Source organism: Mobula hypostoma, chromosome 4, assembly GCF_963921235.1.
Source record: "Mobula hypostoma chromosome 4, sMobHyp1.1, whole genome shotgun sequence".
NCBI classification, from domain to species: domain Eukaryota; kingdom Metazoa; phylum Chordata; class Chondrichthyes; order Myliobatiformes; family Myliobatidae; genus Mobula; species Mobula hypostoma.
This window is the reverse complement of record NC_086100.1, coordinates 42,396,898-42,422,746: the sequence shown is the minus strand read 5'-3', so window position 1 is coordinate 42,422,746 and position 25,849 is coordinate 42,396,898. Positions and strand designations below refer to the sequence as shown.

Here is a 25,849-nt window from a genome sequence, read left to right as displayed (position 1 = left end):
GAAAAAGGTCTTAGCAGGCTTAATGGTGCATAAATCCTCAGAGCCTGATGAAATTGGACTGAGACTGCAACGGGGTACTAGAGAGGAGATTGTTGGGTCTGACAGGAACTTTTCAAATCCTCTCTTGCTACTGAAGAACACACACAAAATGCTGGAGGAACTCAGCAGGTCAGGCAGCACCTCTGGAGAGGAATAAACAGTTGACATTTTGGCTCAAAATGCCAACAGTTTTTTCCCCTCTATAGATACTGCCTCATCTGTGGAGTTCCTCCACCATTTTGTGTGTTGCTCTGGATTTCCAACATCCACAGTATCTCTGGTGTTTATCATTTGCTATAAAAGAGGTGCCATATGAGTGGAGAACAGTGAATGTTATATCTGTATTGAAAAAGGGCAACAGGAATAAACTAGATATTTGTATATTATTGAGCCTAATACCAGTACAAGGGTAATTACTGGAAAAAATATGGGATGGAGAGGCAGGGTTAAGGATAAGTCTTGTCTGATTTGATTGTTCTTTTTCCTGAGGAGGTATCTAAGGGTAGTGCTGTTGACATGGATCAATAAGACCTCTGGTAGAGTTCCATGTGAGAAACAGATCCAAAAAAGCTCAGGGATGCAGGGCAATCTGACAAATTACACACAATGACCACTTTATTAGTTACACCTGTACATAGAAACATAGAAATCTACAGCACATAGCCCTACCACATAGGCTTCTACTTTTCGAAGCTCCATGTACCTTTTGAAGAGTCTCTTAAAAGATGCTATTGTATCCGCCTCTACCACCGTTGTTGGCAGTGTATTCCACACACCCACCACTCTCTGTGTGAAAAACATACCTCTGACATCCCCCTTGTACCTACTTCCAGGCACCTTAAAACTACGCTCACCGTGTTAGCCATTTCAGCCCTGGGAAAAACCTCTGGCTATCCACACTATCAGTGCCCCTCATCATCTTATACACCTTTATCAGGTCACCTCTCATCCTCTGTTGCTCCAAGGAGAAAAGGCCAAGTTCACTCAACCTGTCTCATAAGGCATGCTCTCCAATCCAGGCAACATCCTTGTAAATCTCCTCTGCACCCTCTCAATAGTATTCACATCCATCCTATAATGAGGTGACCAGAACTTAACACAGTACTCCAAGTGGGGTCTAACTAAGGTCTTACATAGCTGTAACATTACCTCAGGGCTCTTGAACTCAATCCTACTGTTAATGAAAGCCAGCACACCATACGCATTCTTAACAACACTGCCAAACTGCGCAGCAGCTTTGAGTGTCCTATGGGCGCAGACCCCAAGATCTTGCTGATCCTCCACACTGCCAAGAGTCTTGTCATTAATATTATGTTTTGTCTTCAAATTTGACCTACTGAAATGAACCACTTCACTCTTACCTGGGTTAAACTCTATCTGCTTCTTCTCAGCCCTGTTCTGCATCCTATCGATGTCCCATTGTAACCTCTGACAACCCTCCAGACTATCCACAACACCCCCAACTTTTGTATCATCAGCAAACTTACTAACCCATTCTTCTACTTCCTCATCCAGATCATTTATAAAAATCGCAAAGTGGAGGGGTCCCAGAATCAATCACTGCGGAACTCCACTGGTCATCGACCTCCATGCAGAATATGAACAATCCACAACCATCCTTTGCCTTCTGTGGGCAAACCAATTCTGGATCCACAAAACAAGGTCTCCTTGGATCCCGTGCCTCATTACTTTCTGAATGAGTCTCGCAGGGGGAAACAAACGCCTTACTGAAATTCATATACACTACATCCACTGCTGTATCTTAATCAATCTGTTTTGTTTCATCCTCAAAGAATTCAATCAGGTTCATAAGGCATGAATTGCCCTTGATGAAGCTATGTTGACTATCCCTAATCAGATTATGTCTCTCCAAATGCACATAAATCCTGCCCCTCTTCTCCAACAACTTGCCCACCACTGAAGTAAGACTCAATGGTCTGTAATTTCCTGGGTTATCCCTACTTCTTTTCTTGAACAAGGGAACAACGTTTGCAACCCTCCAATACCGTCCTTATTGATGATGCAAAGATCATCGCCAGAGGCTCAGTAATCTCCTCCCTCGCTTCCCACAGTAGCCTGGGGTATGTCTTGTCTGGTCCCGGTGACTTATTTAACTTAATACCTTTCAAAAGCTGCAGCACATCCTCTTTCTTAATGTCTATACACTCAAGTGTTTCAGTCCGCTGTAAGTTATCCCCATAATTGCCAAGATCCTTTTCACTGGGGAATACTGAAGCAAAGTTAATGCTCATTAATGCAAATATCTAATCAGCCAATCATGTGGCAGCAAGTGAATGCATAAAAGCATGCATACACGTCAAGAGGTTCAGTTGCTGTTGAGATCAAATTTCAGAATGGAGAAGAAATATGATTGGACCGTGGAATAATTGTTGGTGTTTGAGTGTCTCAGAAACTGCTGATCACCCAGGATTTTCAGACACAACAGTCTTTCGTTTACAGAGTGTGCAGAAGAGCCTCTCTGAAAGTCCAACATGTCAAAGACTGAAGTACTGCAGCAGCAGAAGACCACACACATATATTGCCAGTTTATTAGGTACAGGAGGTACTGAAAATAACCACTGAGTGCAGATCCAAAACTAGCTTTGTGATATGATCGGGACTGCTTTTTAAGCCTTGCTGCTGGTTATATACATGAACAATATGGATGTGAACATAGGTGGTGTGAATAGTAAGTTTGCAGTTGACAGTGAGGAAAGCAGCCTTTGGCTACAAGTGATATTCATTAGCTAGGTAAAGTGGGTGGAGAAATAGTTGGTGGAATTTAATTCTGAAAAAAATTCTGAGGCAATACATTTTAGAAAGTTTAATGAAACAAAGATATACAATAAAGGGAATGACCTTAGCAAATATACTGAGTGAGTTATAAAGGGACCTTGGTGACCTTGCCCAAGAATTCTGAGAGTGGCAGAACAGATAGATAAGGTAGTTGAGAAGGCAGAAATACTTCTCTGCATGGTAGTGTATTGGTTAGCACAATTGCTCTACAGTGCCAGTGATTACTGATTGGGGTTCGATTCCTGTCTCTATCTGTAAGGAGTTTGAATATTCTCCCCATGACCATGTAGGTTTCCTTCCACACTCCAAAGATGTACAATTAGGGTTGGGGTTAGGGTGAGTAAGTTGTGGGTATGCTATGGAGGAGTAGGTGGGCAGAGGGAGTGCTGTGGCTCCATACGTAAAAAGTGAAATCAAATCCTTAGAGATGATATAGAATTGGAAGATGTAGAATCCTTGTGGGTAGAGTTAAGAACCCTGCAAGTGTAAAATGACCCTGATGGAAGTTATGTACAGGCCTTCAAACAGTAGCCAAAATGTGGGGCATAAATTACTGTGGGAGATAGAAAAGGGCATGCCAAAAGGGCAATATTATGATAGTCATGGGAGATTTCAATATGTAGGTGGAGTGGGAATATCAGGCAGGGAAGAGGGGAAGAATTTGTAGAATGCCTACAGGATGGCTTTATAGAGGAGCTAATGGTTGAGCCCACTAGGAGAACAGCTGTTCTGGATTTGGTGTTATGTAATGAACTGGATTTTGTTAAGGAACCCTGAAGAAGCAGTTATCATAATATGACAGAATTCACCCAGTAATTTGAAAGGGAGGAAGTTAAAGTCAGATGTATCAGTCTTACAATGGAGTACAGGGAATTACAGAGGCATGAGAGAGGAGCTGGCAGGAAGGGAACACTGGCAGGGATGACAGCAGAGCAGCAGTGGCTGTAGTTTCTGGGAGCAACTTGTAAGGCACAGGATAGATACATTCCATGAAGAACTGTGGCAGAGAAGGAATGCAAAGCCAACCTAAAAGCAAACATGAGAACATTTTTTTTTAAAAAAGAGAAAATCATACTCGACAAATCTGTTGGAATTCTTTGATAAAATTACAAGCAGGATGGACAAAGGAGAATCGGTGGATGTTGTGCACTTGGATTTTCAGGCCTTTGACAAGGAGAGCCTATGGTATTCTAATAAAGATACCAGCATGGATAGAGCACTGGCTGATTGGTAGGAGGCAAACAGCAGAAATAAGGGAGCCTTTCCTCACTAGCTGCCAGTGACTAGTGGTGTTCCGCAGGGGTCATTGTTGGTACTGCTTCTTTTTAGATTATACATCAATGATTTGGATGATGGAATTGATGGCTTTATGGTTAAGTTTGCGGATGAAGATAGGACGAGGGGCAGGTATTGTTGGGGAAGCAGGGAGGCTGCAAAAGCACTTGGACAGATTGGGAGAATTGTCGAAGAAGTGGTAAATGGAATACACTACCCAGAAGTGTATGGTCATGCACTTTAGTAAAAGGAATAAAAGCATAGTCTATTTTCTAAACGGGGAGAAAATTCAAAAATCCAAGGTGCAGAAGGACTGCAGAAGTTCTTGTGTAGGATTCCCTGAAGGTTAATTTGCAGGTTGTATTAATGGTGAGGAAGGCAAATGCAATGTTAGCATTCATTTCACATGGGCGAGAATATGAAAACAAGGATGTAATGTTGAGGCTTTATTAAGACACGGGTGAGGCCTCACTTGGAGTGTGGTAAGCAGTTTTGTGCCCCTTATGTAAGAGTAGATCTGCTGACATTGGAGAGAGTTCAGAGGAGGTTCACAAGAATGGTTCTGGAATGAAAGCATTATTCTATCAGGAGCGATCGATGGCTCTGGAATTTAGAATGAGAGGGATCTAATCGAATGATGAAAGGCCCAGGTAGAGTGAATGTGGAGAGGATGTTTCCTATGGTGAGGGAGTCTAAGAGCAGAGGGCGTAACCTCAGAACAGAGGGACATCCATTTAGAATGGAGATGAAGAGAAATTTCTTCCACCAGAGAATGATTAATCTGTGGAATTCGTTGTCACAAATGACTGTGAAGGCCAGGTCATTCAGTGTATTTAAGGCAGAGGTTGATAAGTTTTTGATTAGTCATGGTGTAGAAGGTTATGCAGAGAAGGTAGAAGATTAAGGGGCTGAAAAGGAAATGGATCAGCAGAGCAGACTTGATGGGCCAAATGGCTTAATTCTGCTCCTGTTTTATGCATACAATCCTCACTGATTTGATTTGACACAAACAACACATTTCATTGCATGTTTCAAAGTACAAAGTGTATATGTGACAAATAAAGTTAATCTTTAATTTAATCAGAGCAAGGGGAATAAAATACTAAACCACAGAGGTTATGGTAAAACTATATAAAACATTAGTTTGGCCACAAGAATAAAAGAGACTGAAGATGCTGAAACCAAGAAAAAGCTATAGGAACTCATGGATCAAGCAGCATCTGTGGAGGTAAAAGGTGTATACTGACATTTTGGGTCAAGACCCTGCATCAGTACTGAAGAGGAAAGAAATAACTCCAGTATTTGGGTGCATAACCTTGTTGCTGATGGGTGTAACAGGTGCAGAGCTAATGATGGACAGATGGAGCCAAGTGGAGGAGAGGGAACAGGACAGTTGAACAAAGGAAGTAGTAAACTAGGTGGACTGGAGAACATAAAGTGTGTGGGTTACCAGAAAAAGGAAAATTCAATGTTCAGAACATTGGGTTGAAAGCTTCTATTTTTCATTTGGACTATCCATAGCAATAAAGAAAGCAGACCACAGACCAGTTAATGTACACAAGTGGGAATGAGAATTAAAATAACATCCAACCAGTAACTCGAGATGCCCATTGCAGACAAAACACAGGTGCTCCACAAGATTGCCTTGTGTACCTTTAATGTAGACAACCAGATTGGAGGAGAAGTGAACCTCTGCTCAACTGGATGAGCTATTTAGTACCCAAATGGTGCAACACTTATAATGGTTGCAAGGGAAAACGCTAGAGACAGGGAAGGATGAGTGGACCGGGATTATTTAACTCTTTGTGATATGCACATTTGGAAAGAAATTGGGGAAGGAGTGTAATTGGGAGAGGAAGGATATAATATGTTGGCCATTATTTCAATGGGTTAAGTACAAAGGTAAATCTTGCTAAGATTGTACACTGCTTTGGTGAGACTTCATTTGAAGCACGTAATTTTGGCCTCCATACCTAAAAAGGCAAGTGTGTTTCATCTGGGAGTCTGTATGGTGTGGATGTACTAGATTGGAAGCCAGAATGATCAAATTGCTACAAGAAGAGAGATCTAGAAATGAGAGGTGATCACATAAAGACAAAGATGATTCTGAGGAAACCTGACATGCGTTCAGATTAATTCCTCCAGCACAGGATCTGGAAGTGTGAGCAAACAGCCTTAGGCTAAGTGGTCACCTTTCTAACAGCAGTATGTAAAGAAACTTCTTTATGAAAAAGACTTAATTTTTGGAATACTCTACTTCAGAAAGCTGTGGATGGTTAGTCACGGAGGACATTCAATCAGTAGATTCTCTGAAACTGAAAGAATCAATAAAAAAATAAGAATTGGGTGGTCGAGTAGATTGGACCTTGTATGATACTGCAGTCTTGAGCAGCCACATGTCAACTCAATAATGTTTTGTTTTAACTGCCCTATTTAATTACAATCTCTCTCAGATATATTTAAATTTCCTTCACCAGTCAGCTGATTGCAGAAACTGCCAGGCTATTAGTATTACAGAATATTCTGAACAGCATCTTCAGCTTAAAATGTTAATTCTGTTTCTCTCCCTGTAGATGTGGCCTGATCTTCTGAGTAGTTCCACGCGTTCTAATTTTATTTTAGATTTAACTGATTCCTTTTGTCCACTCACTAAATTGAAGTCTACTCTAATTGAAAAAATGAGTTCAATCATGCTGATAAGAATTACGTACCAAGCGAAAGGGTGTGTTTACTTTTACAGATTAAAGTTAAGGAAATAAATATTTAGTAAATCCAGTGAGCACACTGCTTGCAGGATAGATTATAATTAGTGCTAAATACAATACTAAGCTTCATATTGATTCCTACCAGCAAAATCTCAAAGTTAATTATTTTCCTGGTGAGTGATTGAACTGGGCAGAATGACTTGAGATACAAATCACTAACAAAATATCATCTCTTAAACTTCTAATCAGTTTTATAAATTAGTTTAGTTTTCAATGAATAAAAGCAACCACATTTTTGGAATAGAACTCATATGATTCCACATCCACAAAGTACCCAAATAATAACTAATTATTAAAAAAAAACAATTTGCTTCAGATGGCAGTCTCCAGTTTTTACAGTTAGCAACTTCAGTTTGAGAATTGGCATTCAAAGCAAATTTTTGAAATATTTACTGTATTGTCAAAGACACAATTAACTACAATGAACCCCTGTGTTGTTTATTCATCTTAATAATGTGTTTTTGGGCAGTCATTACTCTTTTCTAGTGCATCATTTTGAGATTATTGCACAGAAGATTTGACGTTAAGTCTTTGATAAAATACATGTTATTTGTTCCTACTAGAGTATTTTCAGAACCTACCAATACTAGAGATGTTTTAACCACAGCAGAGTAATTTTTGTAGTATTGTGCCTACACCATACCATTTTGGCTTCTCACTCACTGAAGTGAATAATTAAGCTTTATTGCATGTACATCACTTCAGAAGTCAGTTTGTAACTTGTCTCTTTAATAAGAAAGTCTGATTCAGTAGTCACCTGAGATTCCTACTAAAAAAAAAACTATATATTACAAAAAGATTTCAAAAGCACAGGAAAAGTTACTTAATCTTTTTCAAGTGTTGTTTATGAGACGAATTGCACTGTTCATTGTATTTTCATTTCTTCTCAGTTTTCTTAAGAGTCCTGGATAATTCTGAAAATATATTGTTCTAATGACGACTAGATGATAAACTCTTAGCTTTTGACAATTTCTTTATTGATGGACGTTGTTCAACAAGCTGTGGAGTATCACGATCCATAGGATGCTGATCAGGATCTTGTGCTGAGGTAGAAGCAGTTGCCTTCAAAGTCTTCTTTATATTTGCCACCTTTAAAACAAAAAAATTATAATTTTCAAAGTATTCCTGCGGATGAGCATGAAACTATTGAGTAGGAAAGCATTTAAACCATTTTGGGTGTATGGAAAAACATAGACTTTGTGTAACTTGTGGTGGAGGAGAAGATGGCAACGCGACAGCAGCGCGTGCGGCCTCTCTGGTGAATGATATCTGTAATCTGTCAAGTAGGGTACCGTGCACAATTCTGATTTGAGAAGACGGATGTGAGAATACAGAGGAACATCTGGAGAAACTTTTGAAATGCCCACTTCGCTGCCGCTGCTACTGTGTGGTAACCGGAATCTTCGGAGCAGAAGGCCCCGAATCCTCGGCTTTGTTTGTTTCAGCAGCCGGGGATAGGTCGAGGGCACTCGGGAGGCTGTATCGGAGGGGCTGGTCGGAGGCTCAAAGTTTTCGGATGGATGGACTCAGTGTCGGCTGTTTGCAAGGCACCGGCAAGTTGACGGTGCCTGGAAGTTTATGGCAGGGAGTTCCTCCCTTTTGCCGCCTGCTATCGGGGACTCAGGAGTCAATCGACTCAGGGACTTTGAGACTTTTTTTTACCGTGCCCATGGTTTGTTCTTCATCAAATTATGGTATTGTTTTACACTGCTGTAACTATATGTTATAATTATGTGGCTCTGTCAGTGTTAGTCTTTGGTTTGTCCTGTTTTTCTGTGATATCACTCTGGAGAAACATTGTATCATTTCTTAATGCATGTATGCATTTCTAAATGACAATAAAAGAGGACTGAGTGTTCTCATAATCTAACTTCATCCTACTATTATTATAAATAGACTGCATATTATGCTTATTAGATAAGCATAAACAAAATTAGAGATACATATGCTGGTGCTAGTGTGGACAGTGAAGGTTATCCAAGGATCTGCTGGGAAAGGAGTGAGGAATGGCAAATTGGATTTAACCAGGACACGTTCAAAGGGTTGCATTTTGGTAAGATAAATCAAGACAGGAATTCCACTGTAACAGGCAGAGCCCCAGACAGTGTTGTAGAACAGAGAACAAAGGGTACAAATATATAGTTCTCTTAAATTGGTGACACAAGTGGACAAAGTAGTGAAGATGATGTTGGATACACTTGTCCACATCAGATAGGGCAGTGAGTGCAAGAGCTAGGGCACTAGTGAGACCACACTTGGAATATTATGTGCTGTTCTGGTCACCATACCATAGGAAGGATGTAATAAGCTGGAAAGAGTCAAGAAGAGAGTTGGAAAGATGCTGCATGGACTGGAAGGTTATGAAGAGAGACTGGATAGGTTGGGCCTTTTACTCCATGGAATACAGGAGATTGAGGGATGTGGTATATAAAACCAAGAGGGGCATAGATAAAATGAGTTGTCTCAGCACTTTTCCCAAATAAGGGAGATTAAATCAATAATCTGCATAGATTTAAGGCAAGAGAGTAAAGAGGAAACTGTGGGTCAACAGAGGGTGATGGTCATGTTGGCCGAGGAAGTGGGTGAGGCAAATACATTTACATTTGGAAATACTTATGGTGAGAAAAGATGTAGAGGTATATGGGTCTCTTAGTCGGCATGGAAGAATTAGCCAAGAGGCTGTTACCATGCTTTATTATGTGTGATCAACATGCAAGTTTGAAAAGAAAATAGAAGGGTGTTGATGTATTAGGCTTGGATATCAGAATAAATAGGTTGCTCTGAGAAGAGATTTAGACTGGTGTATGGAAAAATAAGTGAATCACAGTAGATTCTGAGAGGACTGACATGGGAAAGATTTAAAGGGTATCCAGGGAATATGTGAAACCACCTGCCAGACAAAGTGGTAGAGATGGGTACAATTACAACATTTAAATGATATTTAGAAAGGCAGGAAAGACTTATGGGTACAGCAGCCAAATGCAGGCAAATCAGACTAGCTCAGTTAGGCAGTTTATTTGGCATCGGCAAGTTGGGTCAAAGGGCTTATTTCCAAGCTGTGATAGAATGATAAAATTATGGCTATTTGTGGCTGGGCTTTGAGTGGATAGAAATTAAATCCCTCCAAACCAAAGTCTGAAAGACAATTGAGTTACAGATGTCCATTTGATAGTTAAAAGGTAATTGAACTTGCTGGCAGTTAGCTCAGTCCATTAACACCAAAATTAGTACACTCCTTGCCCCAGAGCAATTGAATGTACTTTCCATTGATTCAGGATGTATTTGTCTAATTTATCTAATCCAATTTGTTATCCAGAATCCCACTTAAATAAAATTTATTTATCTACAAAAATACAGCAAAGTGTAATAGGATAACTAAAATAATTACAAATTATTTGATTAAAAACGTTTGATACAGTTGTATAATGAACTTTTATCTGTTAAAGTTTGCTATCAAATTCTTATTAAGAATCTGTTTTAAATAGATCACATTAAATGAATTGCACATGATCTGCAAATATATGATTAATACATTAGAGTCTTAATTATTTTCAAAACTCACCTCTGTTTCTACCTGCTGCTGAGTTTTTCTGTGGCCCTCTTTGTACTGATTTACACGAAGGACTTGCTGTTCAATCCCTAATAGAACTGCTTGACAACAATCGCACCTATGAAGAAATAGAAAAATTGTTGGCAGTTCGATCTTTTTCACACAACCATCACACATATGCTTTTCAAAATAACTAGAAGTACAGATAATTAACAAATTTCCAAACTATTGTATTAATCTGGAAAATTAAATGAAATTCCAGTACCACAAATTACATTTCAAAACAAAATTATCAATTAACATTGTGCTAATAACACATAATAGGTAAACTGACACACTGAAGCATTATTACTTAACATTAAGTAAACTGACAATCCTCACTTGTAATGTTATGAAAAGCAATTATATTTCGGTTTGTTGTTAGGATCTCTCCATTCATATTGAGCACGCAGATGCTGTTTTCAATCTTGGTGCAATGGATTTGAAACCCTTGCAAAATATACATCAAGTGTACACTTCATTGTACTTTTTTGAAGATCTGAGTTTTAACTTGAATGCAAAACACAATACTGTCCTCAGTAACTTTCTTTATTAAACATGACTAGATAAAGAATTGAGAAGGGGAGTACATTTATCCAAAAATAATTTGACTTATGGGAAGGAGAATGAAAGAAAGTTGGAGACTCTGGATCAAGCGTACACTTCACTTTGCACAAGAACATAATATTCCATGGCCTAAGCTTCATGTGTCCATCTCTAGATCAGCAGGCATGGGAAATAAACTTCATGACTGCAAGGATGTTTCATTAAGGTACTAACATATCCTAAGGGGTTTTCCAATTGTTCCACAACATTTTCTTATATAATAATAATTACAAAATATTATTCATTTTTCAGAAAAATACTTACCATTCATGAAGAGTTTTAACAATGTTGCTGATGTCTTGCTTTTGGAGATCTCTGCCGATGCAAAAGTCAACCTCTAGTAGCTGATTGCGCTGATCAAGTTTGCCTTGTATTATATCTGTATAAATTGCTTCAATAATTAAATCCTCCAGTTCTCTGAGATTTTTTATATCAAGGTCTTTCAGAAGCATGGAATAAGGAATGCACTGCAAAGTTTTGAAGTAATTGTGAGCACCTCCATGAAAATTAGTGTGTTATTTTAATATATATAACTAAATACAAAATATAATAAATGCAAAGGGTATTTCCATCCACCACTTCTAAAATCATCTTATCAAGACTGAAAACAATACTAGCTTTTGTCTTTCTGTTTCAATGAACTGTCACAACATATCTAAAATATGTATTTATTATTGCTCTCAAAATGCAAAGTCATAGATGAATGAACTTTAGTGGAACAGCAGTCTCAAGTTAGTGAATAAGCTGTTCTCATATATTATCAGGTGAACAGCTCCAGTGAATAAACTTATTCAATTATTGAAAGGAAAACACTTAAAAGTTCTCAAACAATTTATTGAAATAACAATTCCCATTTTTTTTTGCCTTATTTGAGATCTTTAAAGCTTTTTTAAAAATCTTAACACCAGTGACATTGCAACACTCTGACAAATATGAATGACAAATGTAGGAATTAAATGAGAAATTCAGAATTGCTGGAAGGAAAATAAGTTGTGACAAAAAGCGATTATTATATTCGCATTTAAATACAAAAATCTATTCCATATACCCTCCAGAAGATTGAGATTTTCATTTGTTTGGTTCCTAGCATGAGACAGACAGGTCTCCCACAAGAGACTGAGGGCTTATAACTCTCCAGTCTAGAGGAATGAAAGGTGGTCTCATTAAAATGTATTAACATGCTCTTTACCCTGATTATAAAGCATCTAGAAATAAAGGAAGTTATCTTAAGCTAAGCAGTCAGATTGAGTTGAGAAGCTATTTCTTCAGTAAGAAGTGTGTAAATGCAAATTTTCTAACCTAGAGGCATGTACATTCTTATTTTTTTTGAACATATTCAAGACACCTCATTTTCTTCTGGTTATCTTGGGAATGAAAGGAAAGATCCAGAATAGGAAAGTAGAGCTGTTTCTGAATAATAGTAACTTACTGAATGTTGGAATAGATTTGACTGTCTATGGACTATTCTATCCATTATTTCAAATATAAGCAACTTCAAAACACTTAGGATTTTAAAAAAATCCAAACCCTCAAGCATTAGTGTTGTTACACACATAAAGGATATTACAATTTTTTTCTAGCCCAAGATAAAGTTATTAAGAGATTAATTTGTGAACATTCAGTGTCTGGTATTACCCGATCAACATATATTAGATGCTAAAGTATCTTTTATTCCTTCTTAATAATGTATCTGATCCCAACTTGAAAAAAGTATCACGCAATAATTTTACACTCCTCCCTTCAAAAATCATGTTAATTAGTTAAAACTGCCTTGAATTGTCACCCATTAGCATTATGAACTGGGTTTAAAAATCAACCAACACAATTTCATGTAATATTTAAAAGGCAGGAATCAAGTAAGATTTTCGGTCACATCAATTTCAATTGTGTTCAAAGCTAAACCCAAGAGGTGAAATGGAAATGGCTAGCTTGCACTCTGCATAATCTTTCTCTGGATATTCAATACAATAAATAAGAAACAAAAATAAGGGCTACTACGATCCAACTGTGTCAGTATAAGAAACCTTAACAAGGAATAATAAGAAAATCTTCAAGAAATCATTTATTTACCAGCTAACCAGTAGCTAGTCAAATGATAATTTTATAAAGGTCACACAACATATCCAACCACATTTGTTCTGGGGAACAGATGAGATGGAGAGGAAACTAATTTTTAAGCTTCTCATAAGTATGAAAGAGCAACTATTGTCTCTTAGGCCCATCAGATTCGACTATAAAAACAGCCAAAATCTCCAAATCAGAAGCAAGCAAATATTAGAAGTGGGTTTCCATGCAGTTTGTATTCACTTATTGTCGCTCGAAAAGATGAGTATAATTGCTAGCCAAGTTAAATATAAAAAAATATATAAACCATATACACACATTCAGTTGGGCTCTTAACAAAACCATGCTAGCTACAAAACTAAACCAAATTAAAACATTAAAAAAAATCACAACATGACAATGCATCCTGGACACCTAGCATGTATGTGCAAACAAAATCTTAAGTACCTTCATTCTTGCAGCCAAGCTTACTATGGTGAGATGTTTCAGCTTGTTCTTCTGAGCTAATGTTAATTCAGGCAGATTCCCCTTATTTGCTAAACAACAGAAAATATATAATTCTAGAAAGAACCTTTAGAATTAATTAAAGCAAGAATTATACATAGCTCAAATCTGAATAAGTGTATAACCATTTACCAAAGTAGCATATGCCTTGATCAGGATTTTGTTAAATTTCCCCAAGTCTGCAATATTCAAATTAATTTACACAAATACACTCATTTTATTATAAAACTCAAAGATTCCTATTAAATGTTCTACTATCCTCAGTCAACTTTCAACAGTCAATTAATTCCTCCAAATATGGTAATTAATATTAAAATGACTAAAAATATAACTGACAAGCAAAGATGCTTATGTTAAATATAAACCTACAACTTGCAGAATTAGAATGAGCATGAAGAGGGCAATTTCATAGTTTGTTCAGATGCGCCTTTAAACACAACTAACTACACATCTGATCTGGATTTATTTGAATTGTAATGGGAAGTCAAGTATACCCACAAAATTCTTAACCATGAGTGAAATTAGAAATGTTTTCTCACAAGTAAAATTAACCCAATAATACACAAAAGATTTAAGTTAAGCATCTGACATACCGTAATTGAAATAGGCAACTGGAAAGCGTTCAAGCCACAGGTAATGTTAGAACTGAGATTAAGTTATTGGAATAGCATTCCAGGTGCATGGTCCATAATTCAAATTTTACTATTCCACTACAAATTATATTTTGGAATAAAATACTGGAATGACCATAAAACTAATGGATTGTCGTAAACATTTATTTAGTTCATTAATATCTCTTAAGGAAGGGAACTCGTCATCCATACTCATCCTAGTCAAAATGGGGGATTTAACACTTCTGCATCTCTAAATCACCTAGGGCTACCAGTACAATAGTAATAATGGTTCAGCAAGAAATGTAGGCCTTGTCACAGATGCCTACATCTGATGGAAGATTAAATCTCTAAATTTTTAATGGCTGGAATTATCAGTTATGAATATTTTGACTACTTCGGCCACATTCATTAGATTCCCGTGAAGAAGATACTAATTTCAATAAATTCATAGTACGATTAATTTTTAAAAATCTTGTAAGAAAAATAAATTTGCCTGGATAACAGATTATAAAAAGAACGCAATGCTCCAACTTTAATAATACAAGAAAAAAAGTATGGCACAATAAGGTTAAAAGCACAAGAAAGAAATAAGAAAAGAATGTGGACCGAATAGGAACAAAACAAGGATACAAAAAAGATGTTACACAATAAAAGAAAGAGGGGGAAGGTGGTGGGGTACCAAAGGTAATTAAGGAAGATAGCAGTGAATAGTAACATAGGAACATCTGAGGCATGCAGTTAGGGAACTACAATTATCATAGGTGATTTTAATTTGCATGTTGATTGGACTTATCAAACTGGAAGAGGAATCTGTGGAATGCACCAGAGACTGCTTTTCAGAGCAATGTTGCAGAACCTACCTGGGAATAAGCTATTTTAGTTTGAGTGATGTAATGACAAAGAATTAGTAAAAGCTCCTGTAGTTAGTGATCTTCTAGACAGTGGTTACAGCATGGTAGAATTCCAAATGTAGTTTGAGGATAAACACTCAGGTACACAGCTTAAATAAGTCTAATTATTAAAGTCTGAAGTTATGTAGAGTGTCCTAAAGAACAGACTAAAAGAAAGGTCAATGGATGAGCCACCTAAATATCAGCCATTGTCTTTTCAAAAAGCTTGGCGGTAACCAACCCAATTAGAATCAGGTACTCAATGAGAAATCTCAATAAACCATCTGCTTTTAACAAGGGTGGGGAGGGGAGGAAATCAAAGAAAATGTTAAATTTAAAGCTGAAGCATAGTTTAAAACTGCCAATATCAAAATAAACATTAAGAGCATCTATAGATATATAAAAAATACCATAGCTAAGTTAAGTGTGGGACCCCTAGAGGAAGAGATTGGGGAATTAATAATGGCAAACAAGGAAATGGCAGATAATTCAAAACAATATAAGTGGAGCACACTGCAAATAACCCAAAGATAATGATAAGCTATTTTCAGATAGCTTGAATCTTTAACAATTGCTATTACTAACAGGGACAAGGTATTGAAAAATGTAATAGGAATAAAGGAGATCAAGGAACCAGGACCCAATTCCTGCAGAGGTAGTAGAATCATTGTTGAGGTTTCAGAGTCTCAGAAAGATTCCATGGTTTGGAAAACAGGAAATGTGATTTCCTTGGTCAAAATGCAATAAGCAGGAATTATAGGCCAATTGGCTTAACATCTGGAGTCTTCTGATCAAGGAAAGAATAGCCTGAATAACATTCAGAGATATTTAATGCAATTAAACCAGTCAACATGGTTTTCTGAAAGGAAAATCACTTTTGATGAAGTTCCTTATGTTCTTTAAGGATATGGTAAGTAGAGATCACAGAGGGAAACTTTTGGGTGTAATTTATTTGGATTTCCAGAAGGTATTTGATAAGGTGCCACATAAAAGGTTGGTACACACAAGGCAAGAGCTCAGAGGAAATAGATCTTTTGCAGGCCAGAAGGATATTATGAGGGGACTGACCCAAAGGTCAGTTCCTGGACCTCAACTATATACTATCTATATTAATGAACTGGAGAAGACAAGATGTCGGAATCCAAATTTGCTGAAGACAAAAAAAATAGGAAGACAGTATATATTTGGATTCTGACTCTACAAATGGATATGGCTAAGATCAGTGACTGAGCAAAAGCTTGACAAATGGGGTTTAATATAACAAACTCTGAGGTCATGTACTTCATTAGAAGTAATCAAAAGACAAGCTATTACTTAAATGGAGAAAAACTGAAAATCATCAGAGAAAAGAAAGCTCTAGGTTCTCCTGTGCATGAAACATCAATAGCTAGTAGTAATAGCAAGCATTGCCAGTAGTAAGGTGGCAAGTGCTTTATTGAGGTTAACTGCAAAGAATTTGGAGAATAGAAATAGAGAAATACTGTTAAAATTGTACAGGACATTGCGGAGGTTATGACTGGAGTACTGTGTACAGTTTTGGTCCCCTTATTTGAGAAAGAATAGACAAACACTTTGAAGGCAGCCCAGCAGAGATTCACCAGGCTGATTTCTGGGATGTAAGGGTTGTCCATTCATGAACAGCTAAAAAGAACACAGATCCACATTCCCTGGACTAATAGATTAAATGTTGAGATGCTTCCATGAGTTTGGGTGGGGGGGGGTGTATGAGCAATATGAGAGCAAACAGCTACAAGTTGAGAAGACAGACATGTAAAATTGAGGGAAGTAGAGAATTCTTTTCTTGCAGACAGTGGTGAATATCTGGAATTCTCTAACCTAGAGGGCTTTGAAGGATTGATCACTAGAAGAGTTGAGTATCATAAAGGAGATTATTTTCAAATCTCTCCCTTCTTATATCTTTGTGGGTCGACGGGCTTGTTCCTGTGATGTACTGTTCTATGTTCTATCTTGTACCTGAGCACTCTAGTTTTGGACTCCCCAACCCTGGGATAAGACTATTGTGTCAAAGTGGTCAAGCTTTTGGCTACACTCATATCACTGATATTTATGGTCAATAGCTGAAGTACCATACAATGAGGAGCACTACTTGTCTTATCTGCTGATCTTTCATTGCAGCTCACTCCCCCCAATTCTAAACCAATTTCCAACTTCCGCTAATTCTAAACCAATTTCCAACTTCCCCCAATTCTAATTTCCAACTTAAGCTGTAAAGGTGTTTCTATTACTATGTACTTACTTCAGTTAATAAAATCTAGTGCAGAGAGTTATCAAATGCTTTCTCGAAATCCACAGCTAACATTCATAGAAGATTTCTTTATCACCAACATGTTAATGAACTCCTGACAACTCAGTCAGAATATTTACTTTTTGGAAATCCATGCACATGGTTTTTGACCCGTCACTTTCTGTGTAATTAGATTGCACTAACATCTTCATAACTGATACTGGACAGAAAGCCTTATATAATAATTACATTTCTTTCAGTTTAAAAGTTATAATAAGTAAATGGTGATGGTAAACAAATATAATAACTGATGGAAATTTTTTCTCCCCAACATTTGGACACAGACCACTGAACTGGAGTTAATAATTTAATCCATTATTCAGTACACTTCCTGGGTTAAAAAAAAGTTAAGCCAGATATTCTATAGCACCAATAGGTGTGGTAAAAAAACAGGAAAATCAGGATGGAAGTGATCAAAGGAAGGAAAAAAAATACAGCAGCTACAAGCTGGAAAGAGACAGGTAATCAAAGCAGGAGCTTAATGGATTGAACCAAGCCAATTTCTCTTCCTGAGTTGCCTGATATTAATGCAAGCTGTACAGTGATGTAGCAGTAGCGACACCATGTTATAGCTTCTGTGTTCCAGGTTTGAAATTGACCATCAGTTTTCTCCATGGAACTTACATGTTAATTCTGTTTTTACTGTGCTCCAGTTTCCTTCTACTTCCCAAAGATGTGTTGGCTGGTAGGTTAATTGGCTGTAGTTAATTACCCCGTCTGTAGATGGGTGCTAGAAGAATCATGAATGAGTTGATGGGTACATGAAGCAGAATAGATTACAGAGAAGTAAATGGAAGAAATAGGATTCCTCAAAATCTGGCTGATTTGATGCGCCAATTAGTTTCTGATGTCAGAAAGAAATATGAAATATGAGAAAATATCAATACTGGGAGGCCTCAGAATAAGATTCTACATGAGGAATGGGAAGAACTCAAAGAAAACTAAAGAAAAGCTTACGGCTGGTTGTGATGGAAGTTTAGCAAACCGAAACAAGTATTTTATTTTCCCTGTCTTCTTGCTCTATATGATGCTTCCTTAACACTTCATACCAGACAGGTAAGAGAAGATTAGACAGCTGTAAACATGACTGGAAAAATGAAGATGAGGACTCCATTTTCAGCTCCACTCTGGCTCTAACAGAAGTTCGTGACATTTTCTCTAAATTAACCCATCACAAAAATAAAGGATAAATTGGTAGACACAAGTTTACAACCAGTAAACACAGAAATATATTGGGAGAACTTTAAATGGAAAGTCAATGGCAGGGAAATAACAGGAGTGAAAAACCACTAAAATATTAAACTCTTAAGACTAGGGAATATATTCCAAGAGGCCAATTCATGACTCAGTAGCACCACTGACTAGCTGCACTTTCTGAAAACTCAAATGCAGACATAGGGTGCAAACATTAAGTAACGTTCAGCTGGTAAACATTAGCCTATCTTACAGATTTTTACAATGAAGTACCCAACACCCATCAGGTATCCTTTGACCTCAATATTTTTCCCTTTGCTAAATGGTTCTGATTAGCAGAGCAAATCATGGATAGGTCTGGATGAAGCATTTTTAAGTAATCATAAATTGAATGTAGATGAATACAGAAAGCTGGAGGCAAGATACTTCAATCAAAAATGTCTAATAAAATACTGTAACTGACCTTACCCCTTGAAGCTCACACAAGGATATGATAGAGACAATTAAGTTTAATGAATTTCTGAATATAGTTAGAGAAAGATGACATTGATAGAAAGATCAGCATTCATTTGAGATTACCCAGATGGCTATCATTTTGAGTCAATCCAGGAGGAATGTATTAGGCCTCTTAGTCAAGTCAGTATGCAACTTGGATAGAAAACTTCAGCAGATGATGTTCCTTTGTGCCTGCTGCCATCATCCTTCCTGAGGCAGAAGTCATTTTTGTTTTGAAAAGGTATCGTCCAAGTATTTGGCAAGTATTTACAGTACACTTTGAGATGGTACACTTTGTGGCAATGGCATACTGTGGCTAGTAGGAATAAAATATTTAGGATGGTGAAGGCAAAATAGTAATAATTTTGTACTGCACAGATCAGAACAGGATTGGATAGGATTTATCAAAAGCTATGGGCACTATATAACAACTAGACTATGGTGCTCTGGATGTTCACTTATTAGATTAGATTCAACTTTATTGTCATTGTGCCGAGTACAGATACAAAGTCGATGAAATGCAGTTAGCATCTAACCAGAAATGCAAAGAATAGTGTTATTTACAAAATAACTGCGAATAAAAAGTGCTACAATGCTACTGTCATTGATGAAAAGAGGAAACCTGCCCAAATTTTGTTACACCAGAATGCAAAATAGAATACATCTAATCCAGCCAATCAGTACATCATTGATTAAATGATTTCCCAGGTTATAGATCATTAATAACAAGATGCTTAGCAAAGTAAAGGTACAATTTAAATAAATGTGTTAGAAGTGAATGGATGATTGGGGGAAGAGTAAGAGGACCCAGGACATTAAATTAAAAATTAGAGACACAAATGGGCTGGTTCACCAATACATGGAAAGGATGTAAAAGCCCGTACTTCCTACATTACTAGTCAGAAGGTGGCCAGATCAGCATAGAGACTCCCTGCGATGCGTCCACTTGTCTAAGCTGGTCACTTGTCACATGGCTGGAATCCCTCAGCCTTTTCACTGACAGGTGGACCCTACTTAACAAGTTGGTTGTGTTAAGATTTTTCAGTGCAAATGGACAGCTAAAGATGAGAGGCCATGCAATGAAACCCTGGATGAAATTATGAAATGTTATGATTCTTTTCCCCCACCCCAAGAAATCCCCATTTCCCCAACTCCCACACTAAAAGATTATTAGAATGTAAAATTAGAACATGCCTGCCTGCAAGTTATTATTTACATAGAGATTATGATACCTTAAAGATGAAGTGCACAAACATTTCCGGTATCAAAGAACACAACAAAAATATGGTCAAAATAGTACATGACATATATTTCCTAGTACAAATTATCTCTATCTGTGCTGCAACATCAACAACTCTAGTATTTCAGAGAAATAAATTGTGGAACAAAAAATAATTACCAGTTCCTTACCTAAATAGTCTGGATATGTTCCATATGCAAATAGATTCAACAATTCAAAATAGGCAGCATGTGATCCATTAGCCAGCTGGAAAGGAACACCAAGGGATCATACAAGATTAAAACACTGGTACTTTTAAAATAGTAGGTTTCCAATTAAAAATAGGCTTAAATAATTCATTTATGTAAATTCATTTATGTATAGATTCAGTGGATAGTTTCAAATTTAGAAATGAACTCAAACTGCACACTATAGAACAGTTCAAAGTGGGCAGTTTATAAATATTCATATCCTGCCATTTCAGGAATGATCACTATTGCATTATCTTGCCTCAGTCACTTTGACCCATCATTATTGATCACACACTTAGTGAACTCCCAACTTTGAGGTTACAATGATGAATTAATTATGATTTCAAAAATTTTGATTGATATTTGATAATAATATTATACAAGCATTGTGCTGTGAATATTGAAAAATCTGTATCTCTTGTTTAAAAATGCCTCCCTTTCAACTTACGTTTTCTTTTAGAATATTTTTGTGGTACAATTACACAGTTCCTCAGAAAGTGGGAACACTGGTAGACAGGTTGGTGAATAAGGCCTTTGGCATCATCCGCCAAGGCACTGAGTACAAAAGTTGGGACATCAAATTAATTCTACAAGACATTGTTTAGGCCACACTTAGAGTACTGAGTACCATTCTGGTTGCTACACTGCAGGAAAGATGTGATTAAGCCATGAGGGTAAAGAAAAGATTCATGAAGATGTTACCTGGATTGGAGGATGAGAATTCTGCACACAAGAGTAATTGGTAACTGAAATAATCTGCTAGGACACATGTGAAGGCAGGAAAAGTAACAATATTTAAGAGGATATTATATCATTGACTGAATCAAAGGTGGTGACAAATCAGCATTTAAAAGGGATTTAAAATCTGGTTGCAATAGTCAGCAACAACATCCTCTCACTCAATGTCAACAAAACCGAAGAGCTGATTATCACTACAAGAGGAAAAGCCAGAGGTACATAAGCTAGCACTCTTTAGAGGAACAAATATAGAGAAAGTTAGTCACTTTAAATTCTTTGGCATCAACTTATCAGAAGATCTGTCCTAGAACCAGCACATACTGTATGTAGCATCACAAAGAAGACACAACAGCGTCTCTACTTTCTTAGAAGTTTGTGTAGATTTGGCATGTAACCAAAAACTTTTGACAAACTTCTATGGATGCACAGTGGAGAGTATCCTTACTGGCTGCACCTTGGCCTGGTACGGAAACACCAATGCCCAGGAATGGAAAAGGCCATAGGAAGTGGTGGATACAGCTCAGTTCATTACAGGCAAAGCCCTTCCCAGCTTTGAATAGATTTTATTTTGAGATACAGTGTGGACAGGCCCGTCGAGTCGTGCCACCCAACAGCCCACTGATTTAACCCTTGCCTAATTACAGGACAATTTACAATAACACAATTATCCTACCAACCGATACGTCTTTGGACTATGGGAGGGAAGTGGAGCACCCGGAGAAAACCCACACGCACAGAGGAAGGAATATTCAAACATGCTAACAGAGAACGCCAGAACTAAAGTCCGAGCTCCGTTGCCCTGAGTTGTAATCGTGCCATGCTAATCGCTACGCTACTGTGGTGCCATGAGAAAGCAGCATTCAATAAAGACCCCCACCACCCAGGCCATGCTCTCCCCCACGATCAAACAGTCTCTACACCACCAGGTTCAGGAACAGTTATCACCCTACAACCAACAGGAATTCTGCAGATGCTGGAAATTCAAGCAACACACATCAAAGTTGCTGGTGAACGCAGCAGGCCAGGCAGCATCTCTAGGAGGAGGTACAGTCGACGTTTCAGGCCGAGACCCTTCGTCAGGACTAACTGAAGGAAGAGTTAGTAAGAGATTTGAAAGTTGGAGGGGGAGGGGGAGATCCAAAATGATAGGAGAAGACAGGAGGGGGAGGGATGGAGCCAAGAGCTGGACAGGTGATTGGCAAAGGGGATATGAGAGGATCATGGGACAGGAGGCTCAGGGAGAAAGACAAAGGCGGGGGGGGGGGGAACCCAGAGGATGGGCAAGGGGTATAGTCAGAGGGACAGAGGGAGAAAAAGGAGAGTGAGAGAAAGAATGTGTGTATAAAAAATAAATAACGGATGGGGTACAAGGGGGAGGTGGGGCATTAGTGGAAGTTAGAGAAGTCGATGTTCATGCCATCAGGTTGGAGGCTACCCAGATGGAATATAAGGTGTTGTTCCTCCAACCTGACTGTGGCTTCATCTTTACAGTAGAAGAGGCCGTGGATAGACATGTCAGAATGGGAATGGGATGTGGAATTAAAATGTGTGGCCACTGGGAGATCCTGCTTTCTCTGGCGGACAGAGCGTAGCTGTTCAGCAAAGCGGTCTCCCAGTCTGCGTCGGGTCTCGCCAATATATAGAAGGCCACATCAAGAGCACTGGATGCAGTATATCACCCCAGCCGACTCACAGGTGAAGTGTCACCTCACCTGGAAGGACTGTCTGGGGCCCTGAATGGTGGTAAGGGAGGAAGTGTAAGGGCATGTGTAGCACTTGCTCCGCTTACAAGGATAAGTGCCAGGAGGGAGATCAGTGGGAAGGGATGGGGGGGACGAATGGACAAGGGAGTCGCGTAGGGAGCGATCCCTGCGGAAAGCGGGGGGGGGGAGGGAAAGATGTGCTTAGTGGTGGGATCCCGTTGGAGGTGGTGGAAGTTACGGAAAATAATATGTTGGACCCGGAGGCTGGTGGAGTGGTAGATGAGGACCAGGGGAACCCTATTCCTAGTGGGGTGGCGGGAAGATGGAGTGAGAGCAGATGTACGTGAAATGCGTTTGAGAGCAGAGTTGATAGTGGAGGAAGGGAAGCCCCTTTCTTTAAAAAAGGAGGACATCTCTCTCGTCCTAGAATGAAAAGCCTTATCCTGAGAGCAGATGCGGTGGAGACGGAGGAATTGTGAGAAGGGGATGGCATTTTTGCAAGAAACAGGGTGAGAAGAGGAATAGTCCAGATAGCTGTGAGAGTCAGTAGGTTTATAGTAGACATCAGTGGATAAGCTGTCTCCAGAGACGGAGACAGAAAGATCTAGAAAGGGGAGGGAGGTGTCGGAAATGGACCAGGTAAACTTGAGGGTAGGGTGAAAGTTGGAGGTAAAGTTAATAAAGTCAACGAGCTCAGCATGCGTGCAGGAAGCAGCGCCAATGCAGTCGTCGATGTAGCGAAGGAAAAGTGGGGGACAGAGACCAGAATAGGCACAGAACATAGATTGTTCCACAAAGCCAACAAAAAGGCAGGCATAGCTAGGACGCATACGGGTGCCCATAGCTACACCTTTAGTTTGGAGGAAGTGGGAGGAGCCAAAGGAGAAATTATTAAGAGTAAGGACTAATTCCGCTAGACGGAGCAGAGTGGTGGTAGAGGGGAACTGATTAGGTCTGGAATCCAAAAAGAAGCGGAGAGCTTTGAGACCTTCCTGATGGGGGATGCAAGTATATAAGGACTGGACATACATGGTGAAAATAAAGCGGTGGGGGCCAGGGAACTTAAAATCATCGAAAAGTTTAAGAGCGTGAGAAGTGTCACGAACATAGGTAGGAAGGGATTGAACAAGGGGGGATAAAACCGTGTCGAGGTATGCAGAAACGAGTTCAGTGGGGCAGGAGCAAACTGAGACAATAGGTCTACCAGGACAGGCAGGTTTGTGGATCTTGGGTAGGAGGTAGAAACAGAAAGTGCGAGGTGTGGGAACTATAAGGTTGGTAGCAGTGGATGGGAGATCCCCTGAGCGGATAAAGTCGGTGATGGTGTGGGAGACAATGGCCTGGTGCTCCTTAGTGGGGTCACGATCGAGGGGTAAATAAGAGGAGATATCCGCGAGTTGTCGCTGTGCCTCGGCAAGGTAGAGGTCCGTTCGCCAGACTACAACAGCACCTCCCGATCGGCGGGTTTAATAATAAGGTTAGGATTAGTGCGGAGGGAGTGGAGAGCAGAGCGTTCCGAAGGAGTGAGGTTGGAATGGGAACAAGGTGTGGTGAAGTTGAGACGGTTGATGTCCCGTCGGCAGTTAGCGATAAAGAGATCCAGAGCAGACAGAAGACCAGAGCGGGGTGTCCATGAAGAGGAGGAGGGTTGAAGATGGGAGAAGGGGTCATCGGTGGGGGTGGAAGAGTCCTTGCCGAAGAAGTAGGCTCGGAGATAGAGACGGCGGAAGAAGAATTCCGCATCGTGGCGAACACGGAACTCGCTGAGGTGTGGGCGAAGGGGGACAAAGGTGAGGCCCTTACTGAGGACAGAGCGTTCTGCCTCCGGCAGTTGAAGGTCGGAGGGGATGGTAAAGACCCGGCACGGATGAGAGCTGGGATCAGAGAGGGGAGGGGGGAGACTGGGGGTGTCAGTGGAGAGGGGAGGGTTGGGGTGAGAGGAAGATGGAGCTTCTGAGGACCCAGAAGCTGACGATGGGATCTGAAGGAGACGGGATTGCAGAATGGTGGTGGGGGAAGGGGAGACGGGAGTCACAACAGCAGCACATAAAGACCCGTCCTGGAGTTCAAGGCTGGAGTCGCAGTTGGTGGTTGCGCAACCCTACAACCATCAGGTTCCTGAACTGGCATAGATAATTTCATTCACCACTATTCTGAACTGATTCTATGACTTACAGACTCACTTTCAAGTTCTCTTTACAGTATTATTTCTATTTGCACAATTTATCTTCTCTTGCACATTGGTTGTTTGTCAGTCTTTGATTATGTATAGATTTTTCATAAAATTCTATTGTATTTCTTTATTCCTGTAAATACCTGCAGGAAAATGAATCTCAGGGAAGTATATGGTAACAAATACACACATTGATAATAAATTTACTTTGAACTTTTGGGCATCTGGGCAGGTATTTGAAAGAACAAGGCAAAGAGGAACATAGAATCAATGCAGGTAAGTGGTTAGTACAGAAAGGCATGATTAATACACAGATGCAGAGCACCAAAAAGCCTGTTTCTATGCTGTACAACTCTATGACCTTATATTAATAACATGAAGCAAGAAACAAATGCATATCAGCCAAATTTGTGAAGAACAGAAAAATAGATAGGAAGGCATGCTGGAAAGAGGATACGATCAATTTATTACGAGAAACATATTAAAAGTTTCAGTGGGTGAGCAAAGTGTTAGTATAATATGGCAAAGTGTGAAACCATGCATGAACAGACAAACAGTACTATTTAAAAGGACCAAAACTGAAGCATTTGACATGAAACGTAGAAAACTAGCACGTGTGCAGCAGGTAA

The 25,849-nt window shown here is 39.0% G+C and overlaps 1 protein-coding gene across 3 annotated transcripts in view; it reads right to left on the bottom strand.

Annotated features, from left to right (window-relative positions):
- Positions 1-621: 621 nt before the first annotated feature.
- Positions 622-25,849, bottom strand: part of LOC134345284 (COP9 signalosome complex subunit 7b-like) — a 43,131-nt gene continuing 17,903 nt past the window's right edge. For 2 of the 3 annotated variants that reach the window (XM_063045712.1, XM_063045710.1), the window contains exons 3-7: positions 20,547-20,622; positions 13,582-13,670; positions 11,335-11,537; positions 10,438-10,543; positions 622-7,964 (exon numbers count right to left, since the gene is read on the bottom strand). In XM_063045712.1, coding sequence (XP_062901782.1) covers positions 7,806-7,964; positions 10,438-10,543; positions 11,335-11,537; positions 13,582-13,670; positions 20,547-20,622 — 633 coding nt within the window. In that variant the 3' untranslated portion in view covers positions 622-7,805. The remainder of the gene's footprint in view (positions 7,965-10,437; positions 10,544-11,334; positions 11,538-13,581; positions 13,671-20,546; positions 20,623-25,849) is intronic. The other variant, XM_063045711.1, reaches the window with a different exon arrangement.